The 18,784-nt window shown below is 43.6% G+C and overlaps 1 protein-coding gene across 3 annotated transcripts in view; it reads left to right on the forward strand.

Moving 5' to 3' along the window:
* Positions 1-4,944: 4,944 nt before the first annotated feature.
* PRKCA (protein kinase C alpha) overlaps positions 4,945-18,784 on the forward strand; it is a 361,121-nt gene continuing 347,281 nt past the window's right edge. For 2 of the 3 annotated variants that reach the window (XM_032457034.1, XM_032457035.1), the window contains exons 1-2: positions 5,044-5,345; positions 8,305-8,336. In XM_032457034.1, coding sequence (XP_032312925.1) covers positions 5,173-5,345; positions 8,305-8,336 — 205 coding nt within the window. In that variant the 5' untranslated portion in view covers positions 5,044-5,172. Of the gene's footprint in view, positions 5,346-8,304; positions 8,337-18,784 lie in introns of all 3 variants that reach the window. The other variant, XM_032457033.1, reaches the window with a different exon arrangement.

Genomic DNA, 18,784 nt, shown 5'->3' on the forward strand with positions numbered 1-18,784 from the left:
TGGAAGGCTATGGGAGTTGCTTGAGTCCTCTGGCTCCTAGTTTTTTTCAAAGAACCCAGGTGTCATAACCTTTCTTAAAGCACTTTAAAGGTGAGGGTGGTAGGAAATGTTCTGAGTTTAAAACGTGAACTCCAAGATCCATTTTTTGTACTCCTTCCATGGGTCATTTCTTGCTTCCTAATTCACAGTCACTGGGGGTGGAGGGAAATACACCTGTCAATTTTGGAGGAAGAGTGGGCCCGGAAGAGGAGAGCTTTCAACTCACTTTCTCCAAAATGCAGAGGTGGTAAAGCTGAAAACAACCATCCTGCCTTGCGTTTGTATGAGACTTTAGCATTTACTAAACATCATCTGGTTTTATTTATATTTATATACACTTATATATATGTATCATCTGGTTAAAGTCTTAAGGAAATCCTAGGGTAGTTATGAATATCTCCATTTTCAGATGGAGAAATAAGAGACTTGGAGAAGTTAATTGGTCCAAATTACACAAACCAGTAAGTGCTGAAGCTAGCACTTGAACCCAGGTCTTCTGAGTCCCGCATCTGGTCTGTGCCATGGCTACTGTCCAGAAACTCGCAGAAAGTGGAGGAAAAAACGCTTTGGGGAGGAAACAGAAATCCTGGACGCCAAGAAGCTCATTTGGGCAGTCCACTCAGGAATTTAACTTCTCATGGGGGGTTAGCATTAAGGAGGTAAGGGTTTCATAGCTGAAAACACACTTCGCAACCAATTCACATTCAAATTGGAGCAGCCTCTACTCCACGGAAGAACAGCGAAGTTCTGGCGGTAAAACATTTTCTGTCAAAAATAAGAAATACCTCCTTTTGATGGAAGGGAAACATTAAAAATTATGGTTTCTAATGCCCTTTCCAAATGTGAGTCCTAGGCCAAAGGCATCTCTTCCTGTACAGAAAAATGTTTATGTTCCCACCACCCAGACAGTCACCTAAATGAACACTTTGTTGTATATACCTTTGTCTACGTGTGTGCACACGCACAAGAGTATTTATATTCATACAGATGTGAGTGTGCATGCATGTACAGACATTTTCAAAACTGGAATCTTCTTTTTTACATTATTTATTATTTTTTCATCTTTTGGGGAGGGGAGGTAATTAGGTTATTCATTTTTTAATGGAGGTACTGGGGATTGAACCCAGGACCTCAGGCATGCCCAGCATACACTCCACCACTGAGCTGTACCCTCAGCCCCCTAAAAATGGAATCTCTGGATACTGTTTTACATTCTGCTTCTCTCACTTACTAGGGAATTATGGTCTTCTTTGAATATAATACATCCAATTAGAGATCTATGTTTTGTGTCAAGGCCTTCCGAAGGTTACTCTATTTTCTTAAACTAGGAACACATTTTCAAAGGGACAACAAGGTGGACACGGTGAACAGAAAGTCTGTCCATTCCTCTCATCAGTAACTTCTGGCAGCCTTGAGGTTAACGGGGGCTTCTGACTCATCCACCTCCATGAAATATTACCCTGCTCCCTAGCTTACCCCTGAACAGCCCCTTCCTAGCCAGACCTTATCTCTACTCATTTCTTTTATTTTCCTTCCAGTTTATTGCTATCATTGACATACAGCACTGTAAAAGTTTGAGGTGTACAGTATAATGATTTGATCCACATACATCATGAAATGATGACCACAATTAGTTTAGTGAACATCCATCATCTCATATAGATTCAAAAGAAAAGAAAAAATATTTTTTTCCTTAGGATTTACTGTCTCTTAACCACTTTCAAGTATAACATACAGCAGTGTTAATTATGTTAGTCGTGCTGTACATCACATCCCTAGTACGTATTTATTTTGTAACTGGAAGTTTGTACCTTTTGACCACCTTTATCCAATTCCCCTGCATCAGCACCACTCCTGCCTTTGGTAATCACAAACCTGATCGCATTTTCTATGAGTTTGTTTGTTTGTTGAAGTATAAATGACGCACAACACTATGTTGGTTCCTGGTGCACAACACCGTGATTCGGTATTTCTGTACATTGCACAATGGTCACCGTGATAAGTCTGGTCACCATCTGTCACCAAAGATACTACACTATCATTGACTCTGTTCCCCACACTGTACCTTTCATCCCTATGTCATTTATTTTCTAACTGGAAGTTTGTACCCCTCAGTCTTCCTCACCTATTTCACTCATCCCTCTCTACCCACTTCTTGAGATCTGCCATTCACCCTGACGCTAACCTTGCCTCATTAATTATTTTTATGACAGTTGACTTAGCTCCTAAACCTTGAATCCAGTGCACAGAGCAATCCAAGAGCCTTTACATCATCTTGGTCACTATACGTTTCAGAATCAAGCTTTTTCCACATCTAAAAGCAAGTTCCATTGCTCAATATGAAAATGGCCTGGTCCATCTGAGAACAGACCAGTTATCTGCCTAGAGCAACAAGACTTCAGTTGCATCATAAAGATTCCTGGTTTTCAGTAAACCACTCTGGTGCAGAATCATCAGTTTTGTGGCCTGACTTTGATCCCAGCCTGCAGCCTCTGGGTCCCCCCTGGTCTAGGTAGCACCTCTCCAAAGAGTGTCGAGTTCACTTTTCAAAGGCAGGGGTCACAGAGGAGGGTTCTCACAAACTCTGTTCAGGCTACTATTTCCATTCCTTCCAACAACTTCTCTGTGATACATCAGACTCTAAAATAATTAACTCCAGGTCTACGTGACCACTCCCGCCAGGGGCTCCCCTTTCTGAAACCACCTCCATTTTAGTGCTACCACAGAGATCCTTCTCAGGTGGGCTACAGGGGCCAGTTGTGGCCCACGTTCCCGTCTGTCCTTACAGGGGGCCGTGCTAGACTGCTGGATGGTTTCCTGCTCCAGGTGCATTCCCAGCCTCGCCCCCACAACCAAGCTAAGCTGTGGGCAAGCTCAGACCAACTATCAATCGACGAACTTCCAGTTAGTTCGCTCCATACCCACAAGGAACAGCAGTCATAACTGAGGCAACAAAGCCAAGCCACAACCTGAGACAGAAAAGAGAGATATTGTCTCTGTCTGGTCTGAGATCAGTCGCTCTACCCCAGACACAGGTGATGGCCAGGGTGTTGCCAAGGCCCATTTGGTTCTTAGCTCATGTCCCCTTACCACTTAGCCCAGGGACTTCACTATCTCCAACCCCACCCTCCACTCCCCCATATTTTTCTTCTGTCCTTACACCAAAGCTTCAGGGAAACAGAAAGAAGCTTGTCTACGTAAAAAGTTGGAAAATCTGTCTTAGATACAGATGGCTGTGAGGAGAGAGTTTATGTTCTTTTGACTGCGTTCCATTTGATTCACAAGTATTACTTGTGAATCCATTTGATTACAAGCAGTAAACAATGGCTTGAGATGCTTATGGTGTTTTCTAGAGTATTTGATCTACTTTCCTGACACCCTCTGCTTTTTATTCCCTTCCTTGCTTCTTCCTTTTTTTTTGTCTCCTTGGACTGGAGGGGGGCGCCAACAGGGGAGAAATTTCTGACCAGAATATCAAACAGGTGCAATCTCTTTAAGCACCAACTATATCGGCAGGAGAGACTGTAAGTGAGCCAGCAAAGTGAATGCCCCATTAATGGCCGGTCAATAGGTAACACCTGCCGAAATATAAAAGACATTCCTGTATCAAGCATTCAATGGGGCAGTCTTAAAAAATCATAGCCCCATTTGGTTTATGTGATATGTCCTAAGATAGTATGCATCTTAGAAAAGTTTTTTTTAACTTCTTGAAGGATTGAACATGTTCTTTTTCTTGATGTCTTCAGTACATGCAGTTGTTTTATGAACTTAGTGACTCTGACAGCGAAATAAAGCAATAATGAAATGCTGGGAGATCGTTGTTTCCCTTACGTATTTTAGCGTTCTCCAGGCAGAACTAATAAATATTCAGCAAGTGATTAGTTAGTACATCCCCACGTGCGTCCTTTGCATATTCATACCAGCTGCCCTTTCACAAGCAGTTTTACTTGGTAATTTACAAATGTACTGGCCGCACTCTGCACCTGTCAGTATTGCAGTAATTAGCTTAGAATGCAAAACGATTTCTAAATTAAGGTTCTGGACTTGTAAAATCAAGAAAGTCTGATTATCAACAGTTTTAACTGTGGTAGCCAATATGTAACGGGATAAACAACCAGGACAAGTCCTTTAACCATCCTAACAACCAAGCTAAAGGTCTACACAAGACTCAGGTGAAACACAGGTCGACCACTGGAGGCAGGTGAAAGGGTCAGGGCTCCATGATTGAAACTCGCGCCCTTTCTCGGGCCGTGTATAAAACAGCGTGGTGGGTGGGGGGGTGGTGGAGGTTTTAGTCAGGTGAAACCTCAAATTGATACAAGCCGATAAAACCCGGGCGTCGTGCCCGAGAAACACGGGTGGCTCCTGGAAGACGGGGAGCGGGGAGCAGTAGGTGAGCGTCCGAGCGGGTCCGAGCGGGTCCGAGCGGGTCGGAGCGAGGCCCCATCCCGGGACTCGGGCTGCGAGGAGGAGGATGAGCTGGCGGGAGAGCGCGGGAGCGGGATGGAGGCAGACGGGAGGGGAGTGGGCAGAGCAAGAGGAGCGGAAGGAGAGGAGGGAGGAAAGCCGCGCGGCCCGAGGGGAAGAAAAGGGAGGAAGAGAAGAAGGCGGCGAAGGCGAAAGGGCCCGCCCCTCCCGGCGTCCGCCTCCGCTCCCAAATTCGGGCCGGCCCTCCCAGGGCCGACGCAGCCTCTCACCTTTCCCGGGCTGCTCCGAAAACGCGGAGACGCTGACTCCTCCGGCGCCAGCGCCGCGCGCCCCCGTCCGCGCGCGGCCCCACAGGCACGCGCGGCTCTCGCACTCGGGGCATGCGCGGTGGGCGGCGCCGCTCCGGGCAGCCTCTGCCGCCGAGAGTAGGAAGCGCGAGCACCGGGCTGTCAGTGAGCGTGGGGCCAGCGAGCGAGCCAGCGGCTCCGGCTCCCGCTCCGCGCCGCTCCGGCCCGACTCTCCCCCGGCGCCGCCGCCGCCGCCGCCGCCGCCTCCGCGCCTCCTCGCCGCGACCTCGGCCGCCGGCCCGCGCCCCCCGCCCGGGGTCGCCCGTGGCCCCGCCGCCCCTCCCCCGCCCGCCCCCGCCCACCCGGCCCTCCCCGGCTGCTGCTCCCCGGCGGAGGCAAGAGGTGGTTGGGGGGGACCATGGCTGACGTTTTCCCGGCCAACGACTCCACGGCGTCTCAGGACGTGGCCAACCGCTTCGCCCGCAAAGGGGCGCTGAGACAGAAGAACGTGCACGAGGTGAAGAACCACAAATTCATCGCCCGCTTCTTTAAGCAGCCCACCTTCTGCAGCCACTGTACCGACTTCATCTGGTAGGTGCGCGCGGGGCGGGGCGCACGGACCGGCAGCCCGGTCCCCTCTCTCGGCGGCCGGGCACCAGTCCCTCCTAGTTCAGTTCGGGGTCCTTTCGCCCCCGGGGACCCTCGCCTGGCCCGCCCCCCCGCCCCACCCACGTACGGGCGCGTCTCCCCACCCCGGGCTAACTCACTCGGGGAACTTGGAGAGCCGGCGGGAGTTCTAACTCTCTCCCGGAATGACACCCTCGCGCCTGGCCGCCCCGGCCACTGACACACGCGGACAGGACTCCCGGGGAAGTAGCCTCCCGGTCACACACCCCTTGCTGCAGGAGGGAGGCTGGCCCGGCGTGGTAGTGACATTGATCCTTTCCACCGGGCTGGTGCCCCCCGTCTTTCCCCGGCGCTCCCGCCCTCCGGTACAGACCGGCGAGCAGCCGTTTGCCGGGGAGTGAGCGAAGAGGAAAGCGAAAAGGTTAGAATGCAGAGGGCAGAGGTTCCCGGAGAAACACGCCCGGGAGTAAGCGGGGGAGCGGCGGCGACGCAGCGGCGCGGTCCAAGTTGGCTAGCCAGGCTGGGCGCATTCGGGGAGTGTGTATTTTGTGTTTCCCTTCGGGCTTGAACTCCCCTGGAACCTTGGATCCTTGCCTACTGTAGCTTGTATCTACTGGGCACGGAGAGACTTCGACTTTCCTGGGTGAGCCCGGAGAGTTGGAGAGGCAGCAAACTGTTGAAAGCTTGCAGTGGGGGAGGGGGAACTAAACGGAGCAAGCAAATGGCAGAAGGGCAGAGGGAGTCATTTAAAATAGACCCTGTCAACACGAGATTAGACTTGTAACCCTGTTGATGAGGACAGAGGCCTTATTTAAGAAAAACACTGGATGGGCTAAAGGTGTCAGAATTCAGGTAACTTTCAGTGAACGCAGGTATTAACTTGTGGGGGGGCCTGGGGGCTTTAGGGAGAATTGGTAAGTGGATAGGCTTCAGGGGGGTCTCTGAACCCTGTAAAACTAGATGAAATCGTGTACGTGTGTATGCTTTTTTCCCCTAGTGAGAGAATCATGGCTTTTATTAACCAGAACTTTTATTAGAGGTCGGTGACCCCCCCCCCCAAGTTTAGAAAGCTGAAACTAAAGTAAGTCCAGGTGCTCTAGTTTGAGGAGCAGTAGGTTTTTTCAGGTTGCCAGACACCTGCCTCTTGTACATATTGTTCCTGGATGTAGGAAGGTCCCTAAGTGTGAGCTGTAGCTAGGAGTCCTTAACTCCCACCCTTCCTAGGCTGGGGAGCGGCCCCAGGGTGGCAGCCACGTAGTGCTCCCTGACAGCAGCTGGCTGTGTGGCTTAAGTATCTTGCTGGGGCCCTCCGGAAAACTTATGGATGCTGCTACTTGGATCTGTCACACCTGGGGAAAATCATCTCTAAGGGCAAATCCTTCAAAGGTGGTGCTGATAAGTGCTTCATTTTCCTTTTATGGACTACTTTATCTGAATGCACCACACCTGGGGAATCATCTCTAAGTGCTAATAAATGCTTAATTTTTCCAATCCTTTTTTAGAAATCAGCTCAAAAGCACACTTATGACAAGCACAGCCACCTCTATGAATGATTTCCAACGTGTAGTCAGCGTATGAAGCAATTGCACTCCAAGGAGTAGGTAATTGTAGATAAGGCTAAATTAAAATAAGTGCTTGGAGCATCAGGGCAGAGAAGATACTGCATTTAGTTAAGGGGATGTTTTCAGCCTCCTGTGTCAGCTGTGAAATCCCATTAAAAGGGAACAGTTAGACTGCTGATTACTTTTGAAGGAAGTAGATAAGTTGGAAAAGGGACTTGCAACATACATATGCAGGCTGACCAAAGTCTTTCCACTATCAGTTGTTAGCTCCTGGTGAACTGCTGTGGCATGTCAGGTCACAGGTGTAACATGAAGTGGAAAATAAAGATCACCCTGTCTTGTTCCTCCCAGAGTAATCCCTGCACCCTTTCTCCACTTAACTGTAAGGCAGCCACTTGGAAGTTCCAGAAAATATAGTCTAGAATTTGTGTAACAGAGGTTTTAATTTTCCAGTTTTCTTTATTCTCTGGGTCCTTTGATTTACGAATCATCTAAATACTAAAGCACTGGTATTTTAAAACTATTTGGGTTTAAGTAATTTTTGGAGAGGGGAAGGACTAAGCTAATCATAGAGATATTTGAAGTGCTTTGTGAACTTAAAATGCTATGTAAAGCAAGAGATGGACTCATAACCTTCTGAGGATTTTAATGTAGTTCATCCTAGTTGGAATGGTATTTGCAATTTAATGTCCACGTCTGGGTTCTCTGCTTAGAGAGTAAATTCTCCAAAGTAATTTACAAGAGCAGAATAGCTTTTGAATGTGCTTTAACTGCTACTGCTTCTCAGTAAAATTAGATCATAATCTCACCTGCAAACAAGATGAATGATATTTGTAAAACCTGGCTCCTTTAAGCAAAAATTCAGTGTTAAGAATGGTGCTGTTTGGCAGCTTCTAGATGAGAAATACTGTTTTAAACAAATTCACAGGCAAACGATGAAGCCACTTTCTAGTTGTCTTTTTAGGGAGAAAAAGCAATTTTCAGTTGGTCTTTAAGGACTGTAGTAAGCCACTTTTTTTGACTATAAGGTCCTTTTTGTTACTTGAATATTGTAGCCAACAACTTTGAATATAGTCATATTCTTGCCTTGAGATTTGAGTATCGATAACAAAGTGTGAAAAGCTGGAAATGAACCTTGAATATGTTGAAATGGTTCAGCAAGCCTTAGGGAGGTCAGACCTCTTCAGAGTTGAATTGACAGCATTGTACTCCAGTTAGCTAGTTAGGCGTGTTTTTACTGTCAAGTCCTTGGGTTTCACGTACAAATCTTTAACTCTGTAGGATGCTTTGTCACATAACTGGCTTAAAGTGTGGTATCCAACACAAAATGTTAAGAAATCTTGTTCTTGTTTGTTTTTCAGGGGGTTTGGGAAACAAGGCTTCCAGTGCCAAGGTAAGCTGCCATGTTGGATTTCATTTTCAAGTACGATGTGAAATAAGCATTCCAAACTGGAACAGTGTTTCTGGTCGTCTTTGCTTTGTGATCCAAAAAAATGTTTAGATATTTTCGAAATGAGGGCTGTAAATTTGGGCCTTAAAAAAAAAAAATCGTGTGGTATTGCCTGGTAATCTACATATAGAACTGCCTTTTTCTTAAAGGAAAAAAGCCTTCCTGTAACTTTATTTTTGTTGCCAAGAACATGCTTGTCGGAGACTTGTCTGTGTGTGGGTGTTCGGAAAAAAATGGAATCACTTTGTATTTGTGTGGCTTTTCTTTCTTCCTGTTTTTGTTCATCTTCTGCCTATGCACTGGGTTGGACTCCTAGTTGTAGGCCATACATCATGGTGATAAATTTGTTTTCTGATCACCAACTGTCATCCAGAACAGAGCTGGCACGTTTTAAAAGTTGCGTAGATGTCTTGATGACGACTGGTTGCTGTAGGGCGAGGCGCATTACTCCTTCACCTTAACAATGTGACAGACATCTAATGCTATCCATTGCGTCCACAAAGAAATCCATTTCCTCCTCTGACCTGTGGTTGCATTTTATGCACATCTAGTGTCTGAACTTTTCATACTCTTCTGTTTGTTTAAACTTTTTTTTTTTTTTTTTTAGAACACTTTCACTTGTGAAGGCATCCTGCGTTCATTAGCGCACCGTCTGGCTCTCCTGCGCACTGTCTATATTATGTTTATTTAGTCCTGGTTACATTTCCCATCTGGGCATAGGTTTATTATTAGGGCAAGTGGAAAGTACATTGTAGCCTGGAAAATATTATCCTAACACTGTTTAATATTAAGCACATTAGAGACACTGGGTGTACTTTTTATAACTTAAAAATTGTGCTGGTAAATTGGTTGCCTTTTAAACCCTGCAGATTTGTGAGCTTGTTTCTTATACACATTTTCTAAACATGTCTTAGGTGTAGGTATTTTATGGACTAATTCATCAGCATTCTACTTTTCTTCGCAATGTGCTTAAAACCCCTATTGAATAAATTATTTTGAGAGTTACACTGAGAAATCGGGAGAGTCCTTTGAAAAAGAATGAGAAAGGCATGTTGCCAGTCTCTTCATAAGAGATAAAAGGAAGCTGTGGCTCTTTGCAGTTCTCAAAGTGGTGGACCTGAACTTCATAGGCAACGTTTGAAGTCTTTGAACATGATTTTAGGAAGTTTAAAAATGTAACCTTGTGATTCTGGGCCAGTGTGATTCGTATCTACTGTCATTTTTGATACGTTTGGATGGGGAACCTATGGAAACTTAGAGGAAACATGTTTACTAAATGTTCTAGATACTGTCGAAGAGAAGGTCGGTATGTTATTTTTTTAAAAAAACTATCCTTTTCTACACACAAAGATCCTAGGATAGGATTGGTCCCTTTTCGACCTGCAGATTTTGTTGGTGAAATTGAAGAGCGGGCCCACGAGGCTACAGCAGGACCTGAATGGTTTTCCCAGAGCATCTAAATTTCCAGAATTTATAGTGGATTAGCAGATTAAGTCTGTCAGCATCGCTCCCTTTTACCTAAATTATAAAAGTGATACAAAAATTGTAGAAACACTGTATAAAAATGAAATTGTATATACCCTTTTCCCTTCCCGCCCTCAGGGATAATGTCTAAGACATCCATTCATTCACTTATTCACATGCTTTTTAAAGAGATCAAATTTCACAATCATCCTGCGACGTTTTTCACTCAGCAGTAGGCGCTAGATGTCCTTCCAACTCAAAATGTCAGTTCTACTTTATTCAGTTGCATGTGTGGAGATACCAGATTTATTCACCTGTGTCTCTATTGATGGACATTTTAATTGTTTCTAAATACTTATTAGTCCAAATATAGCTGTCAATACTCTTGGACCACTAATATGTGTATTTCTACAATAGATACCTAAAAGTGTGTGTATACACATTAAATTTTAATGAGCACAGCTAAGTTGATCTCCAAAGATTCCAATTTATATTTTTCAGATTCCATTTGCATACCCCTTTGTCTCCACTCTTACCAATAGCAGATACTGTAAAGTCTTCTACATTTTTGCTGTGGTAGGTGAAAAGGGCCTTCTTTCAAGTTCCATCTCCTGCATAAGGTTGAGCACTTTTCCAAACATGTTTCAACTATTTATATTTGTCCTGTGAATTTCCTTAATTGAAATTCAGGATTTTTGAACCAGACAAATCATAGCAGTGAAAATGTGCTCTATGCACTGTTCTTTGCTTGAAAGAATTAAACCAGATCTCTTTAATAGAGTTCCCCTATTGCATTTACAGATTTTAATTCAGAATCCATTTCAAGGATAAGTCTTTCTGTAGAGTGCTAACTCCTTGTTACAGTTGTTTAGTATGTGTCATCTGTATTTGACTTCGAATATGCCTGTGCTAACCCATTGCCTTATTGTTGTAACTTAGTTAAGGATGTGTTAGCTCAGGACAGTGCTTTTAATCACACAATAGTTACCCAGGGTTTCCTGTTTCAGCAATTGCCTCAATCTTAACATCGGACCGTTTTAGAATATGTTTAAGTTTTCTCTTGATGTTCTCTAACTTTTCCCGTTGGTTCTGTTTGATAGTCTCATTCTTATTCGGGAGAATGACTTGTTCTCATCTGTGCCTTTGGCAGCACACGCTCTGGAGATGGCAGCTGGAGTTCGAGGCTGCTTTTAGTATTCCTCAGCCATCAGCTGATGGAGACTGCGTCTTCTAGCTCTCAGTATGAAGTGTGTTGCTTTGGTCAGTAGATAAAATATCTGTGGCTAAGTATACTTCAGCTAGAGGTGCATATGGTCCGGATGAGTCACATATTCGTGGAGTAAGTTAGCTTTAAATCTAAAATACTCATCGTTTTACTTGCGAAATGTTAAGTAAGAGTTGGAAGAATAAGAAATAAGTTTTAGTTCTTAAAACTGGAGTTGTAGTCTGTGCCATTTAGAAAGCATTATATATCTTATAAGGATGTGAAAAAGCATGTAGGGTGATTTCCCACCTCCTTCCCTTCTCCAAGATAGTGCGTCAGTGGAAGCAGGGAAGTTGTCTGGAGAGATTCATTGGGTTATTCCCACTTTGACTTGGTGGGTTCTATGCCATCCTTACGTGGCCGTGCAGGGGTACAGCCCTGCACAGATGCCCAGGACCACTCCGTTGTGAGAAGTTGCTTCCTGTCCTGGTGGAACCAAGGACCTTAAACACGGGGGAGAAGAAAGTGCAGGGTAGATCTTGAAGACATGGAACCTCCTTAAGGTTCTCGGAGATGAAGACAAGCGTGTGCCTTTATAGAGCTGAAATGACAGGACGCAGATTTGCCTTTTGATTTTTCTTTGGCTTGGTGTTCTGTAGGTTTGATCTGCTCAGTGCTCACTTCATCTCATGAAGCTGGTGGAGAGCTGGTCCTTGCCCACTTTTTTATTTTTTATTTTTCCTTAAAAGGAAGAGAAGTAAGCTTGTCTGGCCTCGTTGTTGATGAAGTTGAGATTCAAACCTAGAAGGTCTGTCTCCAGTCAGGAGTCTCTGTCCTGCTCTGACTGCTTCCAAAAGCAGTTGTCTGAGAGCCGGGACAGCCTTATCGCCTCCTTTCACTGCTGGAAAAGGAATGAGCCAACTTGTTTTTTCCTCCTCAGAGTTAGCAAGATCCAAGCGCTCCTCTAATTACAGTGATAGAAACAGCCTCTCAAAATGTGACCTGCTTCTTGGACGTGCCAGTTAGCCTGTTACATCTGGTTAACCTCGGCGTGCTTTTCCTGCTTTTTCTCTTCTTTCCCTCTTGGTGAATGTCGCAGATTAAAATGTACTGCTCACCCTGGCTCTCGGATTAATACACCCTAAAGAGACAGCGTCAGAATTAATTCCCGCGGATGTCCGTGATTGACAGACTGTTGGCTCTGAACGGTCGGCACCGGGTGTTTCTGTTTGCGGGGAACTAATCAGATTCGCATGCTTGCAGTATGCCGCTGCGAATGAAGGTTGTGAATCTGAAGCTGCTTCCCTTCTAAGAACACACCAAATTCTGTTCTTCACCTGTGACTCTGACTGAAGCTCTGTATTTTTCTGTCATTAAGGGTTAAAAATCAACTTTACCTACACCTTTGCTGGTGACATTCGATCTTGAAGACCTATTTCGGGGTCTTCCATCTTCAAAACAGGTCAGCATCTCAGGACCCCACTTCTCATTTTGTCCCCTCCCCCAAATTAGACACTATGAGAACTACAGATGAACTCCTGGTTATCTGTACAGTTCCAAAAAGACAGGTCCAAGCAAATGAGTTTAACTCGAAACTCTGGAGGTTTTGCACTGAGGTCAGAGCAAAGCATTATTTCAATTTCAAAGATGAAATTGTCCACAGTGACTAAAATGCAGAAAAGTGCTTGTGGTGGGCAGTTAGAACTAACAGGTTTTTTTTTTTTTTCCCTCCGCAGAAGTGCATTCATACTCATTAGGAGTGGGACACGCGGGGAGAAGGAGTATTGGGGATTCCCATTTGGTACAAACTGGTTGTGAAATGATTTCTGACGAACGGCTTTCTGAGTTACCTCTTTCACTCAGCACACCAAGTGAAAGCGTGTTTATTCACAGATTCCCCTCCAGAAGCCGATGCTGTGGTGTATGGAGTGGTTACGCATCCTTTTATGCTGTAGAAACCAAATGAGTATTTTTGCAGATGAATCTGACTGTACGTTTCCTTTAATTTTACAATGACTTACTATCCTGAGTGTTTCACTCTCCTGGGTGATACTCAGATTTTAAGTTTTTAGGCGCATGAACCCTTAGCTCGCTCATTTTTTTTCCTTTGTTCTGTTTTCAGAAAAGCTCTAATTGCATAGCTTCCATATCAGGATGAAGTCCAGCTCCTTGGCAGGACCTGCTAAGGCTCTTAAATCTGCTGTCTTGTCTCAGACTCACCTAAGTGTGCTTTCTTCCCACTCTAGTCCCTGTAAATAAGCTGTGGGTTCCAGGAAGTGTTTCTCGATTCTTTCCCCAGCTTTTATTTTTTTTGCCCAGATAATACCTGTTTCACCTGCGAGTTGTAGGCTAAAGTTTAGCTCGGACCTTTCTTCATGCTGCCCGCCGTTCTGGGCATGCTCCCCTTCACGGGATCCTTACCCTGTTGGCACTGGTCTGTTTGCTCTGCCAGCCTTGAGAGCAAGGACTGAGTCTTATTTCTTTGTCTCCAGTGTTTAATGCAGTGCCTGGCACTCAGTAGACAGTATGTAAATATTTGCTAGGTGTAAAATTATATAAATATTAGGGATATGATATGAATGTTCATAGCCAGAAGGATCACAGTGACTTCTGCCTGCCTATTGTTTAAAAAAAAAAATCTAGTTTATAATCTAGTTTTATGTCAACTAGGGTAGCTCTTTAGATGGCTTCAGAAGAAGTACTCTCTGAAGCTAAGCATACTTAAAATTTTCTGTTCTAAATTTTTAACTTGTATCTATAAATTACGTGTAAGGTTAAACCTGATGAGTTGGTACAGTAGGAATAAAGCACTTTATGTGTCTTCTAACTTTTGAAAAGTACCGAGGCATCAGAAATCTTTTTTTTTTCTTAACATTTTTTATTGATTTATAATCGTTTTACAATGTTGTGTCAAATTCCAGTGTTCAGCACAATTTTTGAGTTATTCATGGACATATACACACTCATTGTCACATTTTTTTCTGAGTTATCATAACATTTTGTGTATATTTCCCTGTGCTATACAGTGTAGTCTGTTCTACAATTTTGAAATCCCAGTCTATCCCTTCCCACCCTCCACCCCCCTGGTAACCACAAGTCTGTATTCTCTGTCTGTGAGTCTATTTCTGTCCTTTATTTATGCTTTGTTTTTGTTTGTTTGTTTGTTTTTGTTTTTTAGATTCCACATATGAGTGATCTCATATGATATTTTTCTTTCTCTTTCTGGCTTACTTCACTTAGAATGACATTCTCCAGGAGCATCCATGTTGCTGCAAATGGCGTTATGTTGTCGGTTTTTATGGCTGAGTAGTATTCCATTGTATAAATATACCACATCTTCTTTATCCAGTCACCTGTTGATGGGCATTTAGGCTGTCTCCATGTCTTGGCTATTGTAAATAGTGCTGCTATGAACATTGGGGTGCAGGTGTCATCCTGAAGTAGGGTTCCTTCTGGATACAAGCCCAGGAGTGGGATTCCTGGGTCATATGGTAAGTCTAGAGGAATCAGAAATCTTAACTGCCACAAACAAAACAAGAACATATGATGGGTCACAGCAGGAGGTGTGGAGATGCCTTGGGTACAGGGTGGAAAAATTAAAACCAGCTCCAGTATGTTCGGTACTGTTATTTAGATGATTTTTTACTTCAAGGTTGCTAATAGCTGAAAGCCAATTGTCATGCTCCAGAGGGAAGAATAACTCAACTTGATTCCGGCATTTTAAAAACTCCTACCCTAAAGGTTTCTGCGCTTTGATGGGAGAAAGATGGAGGAGAGTGGTTGTAACTGTTACAGTCCCTTGACGAGCTTCTTTCCATTGGAAGGAGAAACTTAAATGCTGTGACAGGCTGGGCATCTCGGAGCTGTCTAATTCTTTAATACTTTCCTTCAAAAGTGCCCCGTTAAGCTCAGAATGCTGTCATTTTTAAAGAAACAAGAGTTGAATTTACCAGCCTGGAAGGGTGGAGCACGGGTTCAGATGCTGACAGTTCTGCAGAAAACATTTTTCAGAGCCAAATGGAAACTTTTTTGGTACTTACAAAGCCTGGATTTACACGAGGGGAGGAAAGAATGAGGCCATTAAGGGAAACGCTGAAACATGGCTTGGTGGCATAGAATTAAGGCCCTGCCGCTGTCCGCTGTCAGAATTTCCATGACAGACCCTTGATTTCAAGTCTCTTCCGCCAAACTGAAACCTCATGTCAGACTTTGACCTGAGACATGAACATTTCTGTATTGGCTAGTTGAAATTACCGTAGCCACGTTAAAAAGAAACCCTCTTAAATTATACAAAGGGGAAAATGGTTTCTGGAAATAGATTTCTATTGAGAATGGCATAGAGGGGATTGTCAGCACAAGATTAGAATTTAAGAGTAAGTTCACAGAGAAGAGCATGAAGGCAATTAATCTTTAATGCCTTCATTCGCTGTATTTCCCCTCCAATATCTATACATCTCTAGTTTTGGCATTTTGGGAAATATGAGATCCACCTGTATTATCTTGGATGACTCTGGTAGGTAAATAAGGAAAGAAGCACAGGACTTGAAGGTGTACTCAAATAAGTTTAGATCCAACTTGGACAAATTTGTATGAGAAATGAGATAAGAGGAAGGTGCAGTTAATAGCTGAGTTCAAGCCAAGTTCTATTTAGAGATGATCTAACTCTTAAGTGTTGATTAGTGTGTTGTTGAGACCGTGACTGTTGCAGTGATGTTGTCTGGTATAGTACCTAGTGTGCAAAGTCTGTGATGTAGGGATTCTCCTGTGTGTGAAACACAGTAACAATCACCCATGTAGCGCTTCCTCTTAAACCCTGTTCTGAGTCCTTTTAATTGTGCGTTTGATCCTCGCAGCATTTCTGAAAAGGTAAGTAGTGTTATCCCCATTTTACAGATCAGGAAACAGAGGCACCGAGGCACAGAAGTTTGGTAACTTGCCCAAAGTCACATAATGAGGAAATAACAGAGCTGGGATTCAAACCCAGGCTGTATGGGTCCAGACTCCATGCTATTAACCTGGGTCCCCTGCAGCCTCACAGTTCCTTTTGCTTTGTCAGACTTCAGTTACACCACTCGTTTGATGGTGGAGGTGTGGAAGGATGAAGAGTTCAACTCGGTACCACCTGAGTGCTGACTACCGGGAGTGGGAGGGTCTGCCAGACACGTGGACCTCTGCTGTATCCATAGTGTGCCAGACGCCGCGGGGCATGGGTCAGAAAGCCTGGCGACTCAGATGAAGACAGGTCATCGTAGTAAGTCTGAACCAAGTTGGGAGTTGCTGATTCGTGAGGATGAGGAAGTTATTTTCTGGGCTCGTTAGGAGGTGGCTTTCGATTTGAGCTTCGTGGGATGCATAGAATTTCCTTTGATTGGGGAGCTAGGGGAGGATGGTCTAAAGGGAGAAAATGAGCGGAAGAGGGATGGAAGTGACTGGTATGTTCAGGGAGGTCCTGCTATTGGAGGTGTTGCCAGCACCGATCCCCAAACAGAAGAACAGACTGGAGAGGTGTGCGTGGAATTACGTCATGCCTTTCCCCACTTGGTTCCTCTATCTTAATCCGTGGTTTCTTTTTAACCTTTATTTTTGTCATGCTCATTTTTCAGAAAAATGTTGCATCGTAGGAGATTAAAGCATTTTAATCTCCATGCGAAAGATGCATTGTATTGATGCTTGGAAAACTGTTTTAGAAAGTGTGCTGCTTTGACACTATTCCAAGGATCTCTGTATTCTCAAGCTGGTACCACTGATGACGGACAGCATTGGGTTGGAAGTCCAGGGTTTTACAGCATGGAGGTCCTGACTGGAGGTGATACACTGAGTTATTACAGGCTTATACACGTTAATGAGGGAAATAATAAAGAAGTAAGACATTTACATTTAAAACCAGCAGCCCTTCTAAAAACTGCATACTGATCTATTCAGCCAGAACTTCTGGTTCATTATCAGTACTAATTCTTTCTCTGTGGGGCTAAACTCAGGAGATGGTGTTAGAACCTTAATCAGGAACCTAGGTAAAAGGGGGAGGGGGCTGCAGAGTACCCCAGATGGGAACGTAAGATGGATTTTCATCTGGATTTCAATTCACCAAATAGGCTCACCTAATACTGCCACTACGCTGACATATACTTAGAATATGCCTCCAACCTACGGGGAGCACGCATCGCTGTCCCCACTCTGCAGGAGTGGATGCTGGGGAATAGGTTAAGTAGCTCATGGTCCTGCTGCTTTGAGACCAGGCTGATTTAGTAAATGTCTTTAATTGCAACAGTTTTTTAGTATCTGAAGCTATACCGTTAAGTAGCCAATGTCTTTGACTCATCTTTTTCACTTGTTTTTCCTTCCCTCAGGTTTTCTAATAAAGTATGATTTGTGGTGCTGTTTGTTGTAATTGGAATAAAACTCGTTGGTTCAAGAAAGCTAGGCTCATGCTTGTGTAAAGGTGTTCGTTAGCTTCCATTTGGATTTGTTTTGAAGTTAAGTGGCAGCAGGGGAGCTTCAGTTAGTTTCCTTCTGTTGTGGAATTAATGCATACAGCCGTACATAGCTATCTTCAAGTGTGAAAATGGGAGAGTCTCACTTTTAAAACTAGAAATTACAACTTGATTCTTACCTATTTACAACATAGGGAGTGATTTAAATCATTCTTGTAAAATCCTCTAACAGGGGCTTAATGCAACTATAATCATAAAAACTTGTGGTTGGATATTTAACATCTAATAGTTGGATTACAAAATGGTCACGCAGTGAGTCATCTGCCTAACCTTGAAATCTTCTTTTGAGTAAATCTAACTTTTTCACATGCTGAGTGTGTTTGATCACTAAAGTGATTTTTGTCACTTTAGTTTCACATTAATTTCTTCAATCTGAGTGACTCATTAGCATGGAAAACTTTGTCATTTTCTAAAACTGTCATTTTCTCGCTCTGCACGCGTTCAGAAGTGCGGAGGACTGACTTTTTGCCTGTTTGGGTCCAGAATCAAGTGTAGTACATCTTGCTCTAAAATCTAGGAGTTTTACTGAGTAAGGCTTGTGGATTTATCTGTCAGTTTAGATAACCAAGTCTGGTGATGACAGAGACCCTGTTTAAAATATTAAAAATGCTTAAGACTTTGACTTGGACAAGAATTCACGGGCAAGTACAATGACTCTACTTGAAATTACATATTTGACTTTTTCTGATTTTTTTTTTTCTAATTTTAGCTCGTCAGGATTCTTTGGGAGCAGGCTACGTTGCTGTTTCTTAGTCTATTAATCGCACATTGGGATGTTACACCTGAGCTAGTTTTTTCACTTTATATATTAGCTGAAATACATGTGTACAGATTGATTAGTATTAATCAGGAAATGAGCATGTTTAGTAGCCCTGTAAACAAGTTTCAAAGGGTGATTAAATGTAACTGCAAAGTTTATTTGGTGGCTTTGTTTTCTGTAATATAAGTAACCCCATCCTTAGAAATGAGATTATTTCTGAATAGTGTACAGCCAAACATAGAAGTAAAACCTTAGTTTCAATGTTGTTGACTTGAGGTTCTGATCTTAGAAATATATACGTAAATACACAAAATATAGAAAATGACAGAACTGAAATTAAACATGGATGTTTATGCTTACCTTCTTCAGTATTTTCTATCTAAATCCAAATACAACAACACATCTTGTAAATGTTCCTTAGAAAAATTTCCTTCATGTCCTAGATTCCTAAGTTGCTTTAAAAATGAGCCAA

Source organism: Camelus ferus, chromosome 16, assembly GCF_009834535.1.
Source record: "Camelus ferus isolate YT-003-E chromosome 16, BCGSAC_Cfer_1.0, whole genome shotgun sequence".
Classification (NCBI taxonomy): Eukaryota; Metazoa; Chordata; class Mammalia; order Artiodactyla; family Camelidae; genus Camelus; species Camelus ferus.